The sequence below is a fragment of the Rhincodon typus genome, chromosome 26, assembly GCF_021869965.1.
Source record: "Rhincodon typus isolate 14 chromosome 26, sRhiTyp1.1, whole genome shotgun sequence".
NCBI lineage: Eukaryota > Metazoa > Chordata > Chondrichthyes > Orectolobiformes > Rhincodontidae > Rhincodon > Rhincodon typus.
Genome location: NC_063357.1, coordinates 12,349,465 through 12,364,979, shown reverse-complemented (window position 1 = coordinate 12,364,979; position 15,515 = coordinate 12,349,465). Strand labels below are relative to the sequence as shown.

Below are 15,515 nucleotides of genomic sequence, written 5' to 3'. Positions count from 1 at the left end.
AAATCTATCTAACTCTGTCTTAAAAGTATTTAATTACCTTGTCTTCAATGCCCTTGGAGGGGAAAAAAAATACATCACCTCTATCCTGAAAAGCTGACCCCTAATTTTTATACAGTGGTCCCTAATTCTGGGCTCACCCACAAAGGAAACATCCTTTGCTTGTAAAGGCTGTTCAGCATCTTATATACTTCAATTCAATGACCCCTCTCTCTTCTAAACTCCAGTAAAACTACCAAGTCTGTCCAAACTTTCCTCGAAGGACAACACACTTATTCCAGGTATCAACCTACTATACTTTCTCTGATCCATCTCCAATGTCTTTAGATCCTTAAATAAGGAAATCAAAACTGCACACAATATTCAGAATGTTGCCTTATTAATGCTGTATTTAACTGAGACAGAATGTCCTAACTTTACTGTTCATTTCCTCTCAATAAATGATAGTATTCCATAAGTGTTTCTAATTACTTGCTGTACCAGCATACTCATGTTTTGTGACTTAAGCACTAGAACACTTACATTCCTCTCTACCTCAATTCTATAGTTGTTCTCTGTTTTGAATCATATTGTTTTTTTTTCAATCTTTCTGCCAAAATGAATAGCTCCAAACTTACCCACATTATACTCCTGCCAGATTTTTGCCCACTCACTCAATCAATCGAAATCCGTCTGCATGTATTGATCCCTACTGAATGCGTTGAAAACATTGAAGTAGATGCTGAAGCATGAGCTCTTTCATGCAGCATTGTGCTCACATTGTCAACAAAATCTTAAAGGGGTTTGAGCGACTTGGGCTATGGCGAGATGTGCAGTCGGATCAGTCCAGTGAGGCCCTTCTCGACATTGGGAGCATCTTGAGCCATATTTATGCTTTTCAGAAGTGACGTGATAAGATTCAAGCTAGGCAGCAGTGTGTTGCCAACTGACAGTGATTATTGCTCATTAAACATTTGACAGTAACCCATTAATCAACTTTCTATCTTAACAAACTTGCCCAACAAGTTCAATATCTGGAAAATTCAACTCGGAAACCAACGTGTACCTAGTGAACATAGCTTGCTTTTGTTCCAAACAGCCTCCATGTTGTCTGAGATGAAAGTGCAGTTCAAGACCAGGCCCTGATCTAAAGACGTTGGCATCTGCCAAACTATCATAGTACTTCTCTGATACAGTGGAATACCTCAGACGAAATACTTTGTAGGGTATACTGGCAACTAGCATTGAAAGGCCTCAGCAGTGATGCTTTGTGTCCAGGTACAAATACCTAGCTTATGGATTGAACCAGGCTACATCTCAGGCCTGCTCGCTCGCTCAGGACCTACATATAGGCTCACACCATCCATGGCTTGCAACACGTTGCCATGTTGTGCCTGTTAGCATTTTGCAGTTTTAGCCAAAGGCTGTTACTGACATTTTGAGCTGCTCTTTAGTGCAGACACTCAAAGATTGCTTGTTGTTTAGGGACTTTTCTGGAAAGAGTGACAGCTTGACAAATGACACATCCAAACATCAATCTAACTTGGACAGCAAGAGCTAGCTGCCTGCACTGCAAACACACTGCACGTAAATTCATTAAATTGGCCATGTTGGAAACTGGTTGGGGGCTAGTCCTCAGTCTGGTCAGGTGGAGAGAGTTCCGGTACTGTCATTCAGTGTTACTGTCAGGGGAGCTGCCTCAGTACAGTCTGGCGAGGTGTTCAGTGGTCAGTCCGTGACTGCCTGTACAAGCAGTCAGGGGAACCCAGTATTGTCAGTCGGAAATGATCAGGGGTCTGGTCCGTCATGCCCAGAGACTGCTCATTAAAGTTGGTCACAGCTCTGGGACGAAAATGGTCCTGGGTGTCCAACTTTCAGGATGGCTTTACAGGAGGGGACTTGGGTGGCAGTTGTGGGGGTGGGGGTGGGGGGTATCAGAAATATTTGGACATCTCAATAATGTGGAATTGAGCAGCAAGGTGTTACGAAAGGCCAAAGGTGAAGCTGAAGGGTAACCACAGTTCATCCATTTCCAAGGGTCCTGTGCAAGCTGTGCCAATTCATCCTCATCTATCCTATCTGTAATGATGGTCTGTCCTGAATGCAGTGTGAGCTGGAGTATTTGATGTCCACTGTAGGTAGGGTGCTGGTGTATTGCAGGCAGACATTTCTTGAAGACACTGGGTGGCACCTTCAAGTTAGAGCATGCAGAGCCTGGAGTGGATCAACAATGCCGATATGTCCCTCATGATCCATGTGGAACATGTGTCGATTTATGGTGACGTGCTCAGCCCCGCTGCAGGGTATGCCATCCTGAACTGTTCTGAGATCTAAGAAATGGTCCTTCTTTTCCCGTTTTAGGTTATTTCCACCAGGGATTGTGGAATGGGAACAGTCTGAGGAGGAAGAAGAAGCTGTATTGCCCATTGTCAGAGCTCAGCTGTGTCTGGTGCTACGGGCCAAACAAAACATCATTCACACCCACTTCCAATGGATGAGAGGTAGCAGACAATTGTGGACTGCAAATTAATTTTTGGTCATGATGCATTGTTGGGGTTAAATTCAGCCTCGATTGGTTTTGTTTGTATCCCCTTTTGCTTTCTGTAAATGAAAGCTCATATTTGTATTTGTCCACTTACTTGCCAAATCTGATAAAAACCGAAAGAACTGCAGATGCTGTAAATCAGGAACAAAAACAAAGTTGCTGGAAAAGCTTAGCAGGTCTGGCAGCATCTGTGAAGAGATTAGAGTTGACGTTTTGAGCCCAGTGACCCTTCCTCAGTCACCGGACCCAAAATGTTAACTCTGATCTTTTCACAGAAGCTGCCAGACCTGCTGAGCTTTTCCTGCAACTTTGTTTTTGTTGCCGAATCTGATGTCCTTCTACTGGCCAATAACAAGCTATGAGTCTATAGTGGGCATTGGGAATACTTTACGTGTCCATAGCCTACGTACCTCTGTACACCTTTCAAGTATGTGGCCTGATGGTTAAACAGCAACTTAGGTGTAAGATGGGATTATATGTCCAATGGAATCCAGCCATGTGCTGTGAGCAGTGTGGCTTTTTTGGGGCAGCTGTGCCATGATGTTGCTGCTAAGGGGGCCACACTGGATTGCCAACACTCGTCTGGGTGCACAGAGCCTTTCAAAGGTGGCACAGGTGCAAGTGCTGTCAGTTTTTCAGTGGATATCTGCTGAGTGACAAGTTGTTCTGGGAATGGTGCATGGTAAGAGAGAGCAGAAATCAGATGTTAGAGATGCCATAGGGGTGTAGTAGGCAATTTTACTGCAGTAAATTTGGTAAGATTAAACAAGAAAACTTGCCAAGCCTCGTGGAAAAAAATATAATGCAACTTCAGCCAAAAAAATTAAATCATTTGTGTCTGCTTGATTCCCAAATTTGCACTCATGGAATTAGGAGATGCCTCCTATTTTTAAAAAGGATGAGAAATTCAGAGGAAAATATGAAGGTATTATTAGTGTAGTACATTGTAATTGCTTTACAACATAGAACTTAGCATTGACTCTGTGTTTGTTTTTAGCAATGTTTTTGATCCTACACTCATCAGGATTGGATGCTACAAACCAGCCCTGTACAGTTGAATATCTAAAAGTTCAGACAAACATTATGGCCTAGCCACATATTTGTGTTTTCATGAAAAGCATGAGGATGTTACAACTAAAGATTGACTACCCCACATCCTCAAAGTAAGGTCACCACAGTGCAACTCTTTCATTTAAGGTAGGTAGGACTGGTGGTGGTTTAACTTGTGTGTCACCAGAGCTCAGGTGAGGGGAAGAGGCTGAGAAGGAGAGTCCTTCATGGTAACCTCATCTGGTGCAGGAAATTAACCCACGCTGTTGGTATTTGCAAACCAGCCATCCAGCTAACTGATTCCTCAATAATGAAAAAGGCACAATGCTTTCATACAACAACAATAATGGATGATTTTTGTGACAGTGCACTACAGAGTTTCACCGTGTTTAATTCTAAGCTTAATTATTATAAACAAGTGGAATTTGTGACAACTTTTCTGCAAAGCATTTGCCTGCTACAGTGATGTTACAAAATGTCTGGAATCTATAAGACCGTAAGAAATAGGAACAGCAGCAGGCCGGTTAGTCCTCTCAAGCCTGTTCTGCCATTCAAAAGGATCATGACTGATCTGACATTCCTCATGTCCACCTTCCTGCCCTTTCCCCATAACTCTTGATCCACCTACTGATCAAGAATCTATCTCAACCTTAAATACACAGAAAGACTCTGTCCCCACAGTTCTCTGTGGCAAGGAGTTCCAAAGGCTCTCGAGAAATTCCTCCTCAGTCTTAAATTGGCACCTCTTTATTCTGGTTCTATGCCCTGTGATCCTAGATTCTCCCATGAGGGGAAGCATCCTCTCAGCATTTACCCTGTCAAGTCCCTCGAGAATCCTACATGTTTCAATGAGATCACTTCCAGTGAGTAGAGTCCCAATCCGTTTAGCTTTTGCTTATGAAAGGATTGTTGTATATCAAGGATTATCCTAGTGAACCTTCTCTGAACTAACATCAAGGAAATGATATCTTTCCTTAAATGAGAGCCAAACTGCTCACGGTATCCCAGATATGGTCTCAACAGAGCCTTGTACAGTTAGTAGTAAGACTTCCATACTCTTGTAATCCAATCCTGTTGAAATAAAAGCCAACATTCCATTCAGGTCTGAGGAAGGGTCACCAGACCCGAAACGTTAACTCTGTTTTCTCCTTCACAGGTGCTGCCAGACCTGCTGAGCTTTTCCAGCAACTTTGTTTTTGTTCCAACATTCCATTAGCCTGCTAGATTACTTGCTGCACCTAGTTTTGTGTTTCGTGCACAATCCCAAATACCCTATATGGTGCAGCTTTCAGTAGCTTGTCTTCATATAAATAATACTTTTGTTCTCCTTTCTAAAATGAACACCATGGCGTTTTCCCACATTATGCTCCAGAAAATGCTGGAAATATCCAGTGGGTCAAAGATTACTGGCATCGTCTTTTGTGTATATCTGACTCAAATGTTTCAATCTCCCCTTTTCTCCCTTAAAGCTCCCTCCCTTCCATTCCACCCCTACCCTCGACTAAAGCTGTCCAGCAAATATCCACTGTACTTCCCCAACCTTACCCCAGCACCCATTCGTAAAGGGCTGCTGTGGGAGTGTATTTGAAAATCTTGAATGCATACTAAATACTATTCCCAGTAATTTGTTTTTACAAACGCAAATTAAAGGTGAAATAGCACATCAGAAACACACAGCGCTCCGCCTCCCGCTGAAACCTCGCAACGCTCCGTTCTCATTTCGAAACCGATGTTCCTTCAAACTGCAATTACCAGAAACTTCCTCATTAAATCGAAACCGAAACTGTCGCTGCGCCTGGACCGTCAATGCACAATGTATCTGGAGATGTTCTTGTTGCATTTTTGGATTCTTGGAGCCGGTAAGAAAGTCGAACGCTTCCACGATGAAAGAGGCAGAACGTGTTCTAAATTTTGACGTTTGTCATTTGACGATTGGAAAGCGGCGTTTCGAATGAAACTAAATGCTTGTGGGATCCTTAAAGTGCAATACCAGGTTAAAATGGTAGTGCAGCAGCTTATCTTTCGGTTCCTGGTGATATCTGCAAATGGTCTTGAATATAATGAACACATCAGTACGCGATGAACGCCATTGGCTCACTATGGCAATGCCGGGAGAATAAAATGGCTTTTGGGACCCTTCCCCTTCTTTTCCATTTGGGAGAAGATTAGAAGCTCATGCATAATATGGACCTAGGGATGGGGGAGACATTTTTCTGACTGCCATTGTGATTGTGAAGATTTCCTCTTTGGATCAATTTAGCTCAGCATACTTGGACTATTCCCCCTGGACTACAAGGTACTGCCACCACAATGCAGTGTTGAAGAAGGGAGTTCTTCAGGGTGGGAGTATGGTGATAGGTGAGTGCAGGTAGGGAGTGGTCAGTGAGGTGGGAGGAGTGGATAGGTGCGAAAGAAGATGGACAGGTTGTGTCAGGACAAGGAGGCCGGGATGAGAGGGAGGGTTGGTCATGGAATGAGGCTGGGGGATGGTGGGGAGATTTTGAAACTGGTAAAGTCCACATTTAGGCCATCGGGTTGCAGGCTCCCCAGGCGGAATATGAGGTGCTGCTCCTCCAGTTTGCGGGTGGTGCCATTGTGACACTGGAGAAGGCCCAGGATGGACATGTCACCCAGGGAGTGGGAGGGAGAGTTGACCGGAAGGTGTTGTTGTTTGTTGCGAACAGAGCGCAGGTGCTGTGCAAAGCGGTCTCTGAGCCTCCGCTTGGTCTCACCGATGTAGAGGAGGCCACATCAGAAGCAGCGGATACAATAGACCACATTGATGGATGTGCAAGTGTACCTCTGTCTGATGTGAAAGGTTTGTTTGGTGCCTTAAATGAAAGTAAAGGGGAAGGAGTAGGGGCAGGTGTAGCACTTCCTGCGGTTGCAGGGAAAGGTGCCAGGGATGGTGGGGCTAGTGGGGAGTGTGGAGCGGATGAGGGAGTCATGGAGAGAGCAGTCCCTACGAAAGGCAGATGGGGGTGGGGAGGGAAATATATCTTTGGTTATGGGGTTGGATTGTAGGTGGCGGAAGTGGTGGAGAATGATACATTGGATACGGAGGTTAGTGGGATGATATGTGAGGACAAGGGGGATTCTGTCTTTGTCTTTGTTTTTGTTGGGGGGAGGGGATGAGAGGACAGAGGTGCGGGCAACGCAAGAGATGTGCTCGAGAGCATTTTCGACCACTGAAGGGGAGAAGATGCGGTCCTTGAAATAAGATGACATCTGGGATGTTCGGGAGTGGAACGCCCCATCTTGGGAGCAGACGCGGCGGAGGTGGAGGAATTGGGAGTCGGGGATTGCATTCTTGCAGGAAGGTGGGTGAGAGGAGGTGCAGTCTAGGTAGCTGTGGGAGTCGGTGGGCTTGAAATAGACATCGGTTTCGAGGCAGTCACCAGAGATGGAAACAGAGAGGTCCAGGAAGGAGAGGGAGGTATCAGAGATGGTCCAGGTGAACTTGAGGTTGGGGTGAAAGGTGTTAGTTAAGTTGATGAACTGTTCAAGCTCCTGATGGGAGCACGAGGCAGCGCTGATACAGTCATCGATGTAGCGGAGGAAGAGGTGGGGAATGGGGCCAGTGTAGCTGTGGAAGAGGGACTGTTCCATGTATCTTACAAAGAGGCAGGCATAGCTTGGGCCCATGCGGGTTCCCATGGTTACCCCCTTAGTCTGTAGGAAGTGGGAGTTCCCTATCTTCCCCAGCCACACTCCTGCTCTCTCTATTTATTTCTGAGCTCCCTTTCCCCTCCCGCTTTTCTGAAGAAGGGTCCTAACCCAAAACGTCAACTTTCCTCTCATGCTGCCTGGTCTGCTGTGTTCCTCCGTGTGTGTTATCGCTGAAGGAGTAAGGTTTGGTTGCCATAGTCTTACCAGACCATAGGGCTGCTGTCTGCTGGAGAGAGAGAGAGATAGAGATAGAGACAGAGAGAGATAACTGGTGGTGGTTTAACCTCAGCTGAGTGGTAGTGGTAGTCCTTCATAGTAATCTCAGCTGTTGCAGGAATTGAACCCACGCTATTGGTATCTCTCTGCAGCACAACTGGCCATAAAACCAACTGAGCTCAATGCTGTTGTAATGCTTTTCATGACTGATGGAACTGTAAACTCCTTGTGAGAGACAGCTAGATGTTAAAATGTCGCTACCTCTAGGCAATTAGAGATTGGCAATAAATGCTGGTCTAACCAATGACGTCTACATCCCATGAACAAAATAAAGTAAAGAAGGGGGGTTGGCTAGCTCAGTTGGTTGAGTGCAGAGTGACACCAACGATGCGGGTTCAGTTCCTACATCGGCTGAGGTCAATGTGAGAGTCCTGCCTTCTCAACCTTAGCCCCTCACCTGAGGTGTAGTGACCCTCAGGTTAAACTACCCATGAATCATGTTGCTGTCTAATGGACAAGCAACCCTATGATCATCTGGGACCGTGGTGACTTCACCTTATCTTCACTTTAACGAAGAACAGAGAGTTCTTTGTTATCTGTGGAAGAGTTCTGGCCACTGAGGGAGTGCAACTGATTCCAGGGATGGCAAGATTGACATTGGAGGGTGATTGGACTGGTTAGGACTATGTTCACTGGAGTTTAGAAGAATGAAGGGGAGATCTGCTAGAAACCTATAAAATTTTAACAGGACTGGACAGGGTAAATGCAGTAAGGATGTTCCTGATGACCAGGGAGTCAAGAGCCAGAGATCTCAGTACAAGGATACAACGTAGATCATTTAGGATTAAGATGATGAGAAATTCCTTCACCCTGGGAGTGGTGAGCCTGTGGAATTATCTGCCTCAGAAAGCAGTTGAGGACAAAAATATTTGATCTTTTCAAGGAGGAGGTAGACATAGTTCTTGGGGACATAAAAGAGTATATGGAGAAAGCAGAACAGTGTACTGAGATAACAAGGTGTAGAGCTGGATGAACACAGCAGGCCAAGCAGCATCAGAGGTGCAGGAAAGCTGACGTTTCGGGCCTAGACCCTTCTTCAGAAATGGGGGAGGGGAAGGGGATTCTGAAATAAATAGGGAGAAAGGGGGAGTTGGATAGAAGATGGATAAAGGAGAACAGTGTACTGAGTTGGAACAGAAACAGAAGTTGGTGGAAAAGCTCAGCAGGTCTGGCAGCATCTGTGAAGAGGAAGAGTCACCGGACCCGAAACGTTAACTCTGATTTTTTTCTTCACAGATGCTGCAGATCTGCTGAGCTTTTCCAGCAACTTCTGTTTTTGTTCCTGATTTTCAGCATCTGCAGTTCTTTCGGTTTTTATGTACTAAGCTGGATGATCAGCTATAATCATACTGAATGGCGATGCAGGTTCCCAGGGCTAAATGGCCAAATCCTGCTCCTATTTTCTATGCTTCTATGTGTCTTATACCCCAGCAAACACATCAGCCAATATCACCCATTCATGTAATTCATTGCAGTGAAGTGTATATGGCCTGTGTTTGGCTCTGTGTTCGATCAACTTACATTTAATATGATGGCTAACTTATGACCAACTTACTCAGAGAAAGGTAGATCAAAGGCACTCCTTGAGTCATTTACAGAAATCTAAGGGTTTTATTTAGGATCTTTCTGTGAGCTTGTGGACTGATTGAGTGGACAGAGTGAAGTGCAGTCTGGTTGAAAGCCTTTGAAACATACAACTGGATCCGTAACATGGAGATCTATTCATACTTAACTTCATATTAGGGCTGAGGCTAGTTTAACTGCAGTCAGTTCAATAACATAACATCATTGTGCATGTACACTTGCATTTAAGACTACTTTAATTTCAGGAGTCACAATCTAATCCATGTAAAATGAATTAGCTTCAGAATATAACGCACTAATTGAAAACTTTAGGAGCAGAACAAAATCCTAGCTAATATTCTCAAGTTCTCCAATCTTTTTGTAAGATGGAAAATTGACCTTCTTAAAAATGGACTAAAATGTTCAATTTGCAATTTACTATATGTTTTTGAACTTTAAACTCATGGGCCACTGTGACATTATATGATGGGAATCAATGTTAAAAGATTTGTTTATTCATTGAGGTGCCTGGGTAATTTGTGCAGTGTTGGTATGCATTTGGTATTAAAAGTTTTTTATTTAGATGCTTTTATGTATTTTTAAGGAATTGTGCAGGCACAGAATGGACGCAGGATTCCAGGCAGAAAGTTGGATTGCGCGTTTGTAGGACAAAAACAAAATGAACAGGCTGAAGTGTTTGGGCCAATCACCATCAAAAGGAAGGCAACCCTACTGTTTGGTGATATTGTTACAAATGAAGAGGCCATTATTTTTAAAGTTCAAGGTAAGGATAAAACATATCTTCAAATTAATTCTCTCAGGCAAGCCCCCTCTGCTGTACATAGAGTAAAACAATATAAGAGTGCTTTAATGCTCCCAAAGTTACTTGTAATGAAGTCCTGCATTGTTTATTTTGTTAGAGTAGCAGATCTCCCATGGCATTGCTCATAATAATTCAGACAATCCACTGATATCTAAGAAGTAATAAATGCTGTAAAACACAAGAGTGGTAATTTGTAACACCCATCAATCCATTGGAAAATTAATAAATTAAGCGCAATACTGGTTTTATATCCAGCCTGATTATTTTTTTGTTGAAGTCACTGGTAAGTAATATTGTCCAGAGATTTAAACAGATGTTCCATATGATCCCTTGGTTTCCCAGCTGGCAAGTTCAGTCAAAAACGTCCTCAAAACGAATTATTCTCCAGATAAATATAAGTATGCATCTCTTTAATTGTACAAAACTAATTGAATCCAGGGTTTGAAGCTGAGCAAGGAAACTCGTAGGCTGATTCATGGCCAGCTCAAGGCAACACTTTAAAAGGACCAGAACCACATCAGCCCTGGTCTTTATTAAATGGTTGAACAGGCTTGAAGGATCAGATAGCCAACTTCTGTTCCTAAATTTTATGTTTCCGTGTCCTGCAGCACAGTTTCAGTAAATGACTTCAACCTAGGCTTCCTGGATCAAAGGCAGGGACAGTACCACTAATGATCAAGTTTGTAGTTTGTTTTCAATTAAACCGATTTTTCTAATCAACTGTTCAGAGTTGTTATTACACGTCTCTGGAGCAGGTAGGACTTGAACCCAGGCCCCTCAATCGAGGGACACAACCACTGCACCTCAAGAGGGTCCCCTTACGTGCACTCAAGTGAAGCCTCAATGAATGCCATTCACCTGCATATAATTAAGCATAATTAATATGGGGTTTAGTGGACACTACTTACCTGGCCTTTTGATCATAATCCAATAGAATATAAAATTGATGCAATCATTTAGGTCTCATATCAACCATAGGTTATGTGACTTGCCATGTCAGAGTACACAGCGTGAAAGAATGAACAATCTTGCACACCCCATTTCAATTTGGTGCAAGTGGAACTTAACATAGTGAAGCAATTCATTTACTGAGACTTACCAATAAAGTGAAATTATAGGGGTATGTCTGGGCAGGTTGCTGTGCTTAAGTTGGCTTCTGCATTTCTTACATTACTGCAGGGATTACTTGTCAAATGTAATTCCTTGGCTGAAAAACTCTTGGAGATATCTTGAGCTTGTAAAAGGTGCTAAACAAATGCATTTCTTTCTGTTTCATGAAGGACAAGGTGTTAACAGGAATCCATTGCTGGAAGAAAACAATTCTGCACAACTTCTGAAATTATAACATGACAGGGCTTACTCATTAAGAGTGACCTGTTTCAATCAAAAGTTAGGCTGCATTTTCAGTGTTTAGTTTGAAAACATCTTTTGGGACAGACAAGTCTACAGGTTCTTCAGCTCCCTGAAGTCAGTCTATTAAATATATATATCCAAGATGTAAATTCAATTTTTCAGAAAAATTTATAGGATCTTACAATGTGGGAGGAACAGCAAACTGTGCTTCATTAATATTGAGACCTCTCTCTATGTGACTAATTTCCATCATTTCTAATAATTGGCTGTTACTTATTATGTGAATCAATTTTTTTTTAACAGAGTCTTCATTAGATGTTTTCCAGTATGTGGACGAGAAACTGGACACATTAGGATGTGAAATTAGTAGGTATTCTACTCACGGCATCCATATGCCCTGGCCGCATGAGGGTAAGGAGGCTATTGAAGATATATGGTTCACAGTGACTTTAAAGCATTTAAGTAGCAGGTTCACTGTAATCGGCTTCATGAGGAAGATAGAAGAGCCCGATAGCCAGAAAGTTGAGAAAAGTGAAGCAAAAACTGATGGTGAAGATTTATCCATTGGTGACACTGACACTCTGTTTGTTCAAGGTAATGTTTTAATGTTGACCAGCTGAGCGCATGTTCAGAGTGAGTGCTGCGAGAATGTGTGTGAGATGTGGGCAATATTTGTTTTGCATAAGCATATTAAACTCTATCAACTCCAATGATAATACAAGAGATGAAACATCCAAAGAAATATAAACAACTTACGACTGCATATTTAAGATGCTGAACTTCAGAGAACATACAATTTCAAATAGTTTTGGCTGAGTTATTAGTAGTGATTTAACTGTTACAAAAATGGATGGTCATGACTGTTTGTTTTTATTTGTTAGTGACTTATATTGTACACACCAGGACCCCATTGATCAGAACTAAACTGAAGCAAGACCTCATTCTGGACTGCGGCTACAAAATTGATCACAGTACAGACTTTAACGTTGACTGGCGGTATCAGCACAAAGGGAACAAGAAGAAATTGTTCTCCTACAATGGGCGACATCAGCGGATTGAATTCATTGAGAAAGGAGTTGAATTATTCATGGACCAGATCAAGAAGGGAAATGCTTCACTCCGTTTAAGAAACATTGGTGTTAAAGATGAGGGATCCTACATGTGTTCTGTATATGTGCCTCCACTCTTTGGAACACACGCCATTGAGGTCGAGATTATGGGTAAGATGTTGAATCGAGTGAATTAATCAACATGGAAAATTAACAGATTAATGGAAATGTATTCATTCATTTGGTAACAAAACAGCGCAGAAGTCAGCAGAAGGTTGAAAGGATCATTTTCACCTTACTGCCTCCTGAATAAAGCTGAAGTTGTTGCTCCAGTGGTAGTGCCTGGATTAATTATTCCAACCTACAGCAAGGTGCATTTTAACATCATGCAGGAATGTAGAGTGCAAGTTGTTCAGATTTGTACCAGCACACCAAAAAAAACCTTCACCCTGGTTGTCAGGGAGATATCTTTTAATCAACCTGCTCAAGGGTGTTGTGACCTCCAGAGCAGATGGGAATTGAACCTAGTTATCTAGTTGAGAGGTAGCATCACAAGAGCCTTGCCGTGATTATTAGTGATCAGAGTGATTGCAATCCAGCTCGGCTATGCACCAGGTTGTTTCTATTTACTGTAGAGGGACTCGGTGGCTTGCTCCTGGTCTTATGTTCTCCTCATTAGAAGAGGAGTCATACCAGACACACAGTGTTAACTCTGCTCCTCTCTCCACATATGCTGAGTTTCTCCAGCATTCTCTGTGTTTGGATATGGGCCTGGATTGTGATTCTGTGGTAGAGACAAGTGAGCCAAATATAGAAATGTAAACTTAAGGAAGCAGCGCGGGATTACCATTGTCCCTGTCCTGTAAACTGAACAAATGCCAAAGCTTCACAGATGGATGTTGTGGTTTGTGCCCTGCTGCTATCATCATAATTTTGCCTCGAATACAAACTGTTTCAGCAACTTTTTGTTACAGTGTGTTAACTGTGTAATGTGATTGTACAGAAAATATTACTATCAAAAGCTGTTGAAACTGCTGATTTTTAAAAAAAATTTTCTTGGTTACTTGTCATGTTCTCAATGAAAAGCTCTCTTATTCTAATCTGATTCTAATTAAATTGAAAGCTGAAAATCCTAAGTGTCAAAAAGCACCTCTGAATCTTGAATGTGTGTTCAGTTGTTGTGAAATGTTGCAATACAGCGTGTTTGCTTATGTTGTAGAGTCGCCCATTGTCTCTGTGAACCCTGATTCGGTTTCCCTTATCGAAGGGGATGAACAGAAGCTGGTCTGTGATGCAGGGCGGTATTATCCACTTGATGTAACGGTGAAGTGGCTGCGGCAAAAGGGTGAGGGGCACATGCTGCCTGTTTACATGACGAACGTTGTCTTCTCCCCCCACAAGCGGAACATGGATGGCACCTACAACATGACCAGTTATTTCAGATTCACAGCATCCCTCCAGGACAATGGCGTTACGTATGTATGTCGAGTTGAGCACGCCAGCTTAGAGAAACCAATCAAACGCTACGTCCAAGTGAGTGTAGAAGGTAAGCAATGAACAGAGTCCTATGGTACTTGCTTATAATTGTTCGTGGTAAAACGTTCAATATGCAATAAAATTTGATGCCAGAACTGTTCATGAATTTTATTTAACCCCTCATATTTATATTGAAGCTGCACCGGTTCAGTGAAAACGTCTATTAGTTCACCTATCATGGGTTTTGAAACCAATCTGGTCCATTCATTTAAACTGAGTAGCCTTCCCAAAGGTCCACCCTTTGTGTCAGTTTTCTAGTAGTCATACACTCTTGTTTTCTCAAAATCTGCTTCAGTCAGGAGAAAGGAGCTAAGTGAAACTAGGAATTCTGCATACATTGACACATTTCTCTCCAGTGGAATATAGATGGCCATGGTAGTTACCCTCCATAATTTCCAAGCTTTTACTAAGCTTTTACAATACTTTGTATCTTATGCAGATATTGTGGAGAATGTTAAACTGATTGTAAGAAAAGTTCTTGCAATTACTTTGTTACTTTTTGTTGTACATTCCGTATATCATCACTCCATAGTTTATGCACCATTTGCATGAGGAACAATTCCTTTAGCCTGCTTAGGTTTGGCATTATGGGCTCCATATTCTAAAATGGCTATTGTCAGTGTCACCATCCTCTGATAGGGAAGGATAGGTCAGTCTTTGACCCTTTTGCTCACAATGGATCACTCTGGCTTCGCCAAGCAAACTGGGCTCCTAAGAACAATTCACAGATAGTAAGAACTGCAGATGCTGGAGTCAGAGACAACACAGTGGAACACAGCAGGCCAGGCAGCATCAGAAGAGCAGGAACGTTGATGTTATAGATCATGTTTTGTTTTCTTTTAATGTGGCTTTCTTTCATTGAAACATAATGCTGCAGATTTGGTACTAACAATAAAACAGAAGTTTATTGCACAGAAGGCATAAAGTTAAAATAAGACAAATAAAGCTATCTAAATTTAACACAGTTTGAAAAAAAATCAAAACACACAGTGAAGCATAATCCCAGCCACTAGCCAAGACCATCACTTGACAAGGTCCAGAGAAATTCCTTCCTTATCAAATCTCAAGGTTTGACTTAACTGCATCATCTCAGTTCTGGTCCCATGAGCTGTGAAGCTTTTTCACTTGATGAAGCAAACCATCAAGAGCTTAGATTTCCTCAGTATTTAATAATAATAATCTGCAGTGTTATAACCAAACACTACTGGTCTGTTAGTTTCACAGACTACACTTTTCACTGAGGCAACTTATTTCCTTAACTGCTCTGAACAATCTCCCATTGAAGAAGAAGCTATACCTGTTTCTCACCCCAATCAGGTTCTCCAATGATCTCCCCACAAGCTTTTGAACTAAATTTAAAAACTTACTCATCCTAGCTTCTGCTAAGCTAATGACTTAATGTTTTCTCTCTCTGGTCACAATCCCCCACAATACAAACACGCTTGCATTAACACTCTAGAAGGCAAATACTGGTGTAAAGTTGTGGTTCTGGAAAGACTGACCTAGTTAATTTATAAAACCCATCACAAAAATAGACAAACACGTGGCAGAGATAGTAAGAACTGCCGATGCTGGAGTCAGAGATAACACAGCGTAGAGCTGGAGGAACACAGCAGGCCAAGCAGCATCAAAGGAGCAGGAAAGCTGACGTTTCAGGTCGGGACCCTTCTTCAGA

At 42.5% G+C, this 15,515-nt stretch overlaps 1 protein-coding gene across 1 annotated transcript; it reads left to right on the top strand.

Annotated features, from left to right (window-relative positions):
• Positions 1–5,308: 5,308 nt before the first annotated feature.
• Positions 5,309–14,220, top strand: dhrs13b.2 (dehydrogenase/reductase (SDR family) member 13b.2). The gene is made up of 5 exons (XM_020530467.2): positions 5,309–5,430; positions 9,684–9,863; positions 11,559–11,849; positions 12,137–12,475; positions 13,524–14,220. The coding sequence occupies exons 1-5, from the start codon at positions 5,385–5,387 to the stop codon at positions 13,859–13,861; spliced, it is 1,194 nt and encodes a 397-aa protein (XP_020386056.2). The 5' UTR covers positions 5,309–5,384; the 3' UTR covers positions 13,862–14,220.
• Positions 14,221–15,515: the final 1,295 nt, after the last annotated feature.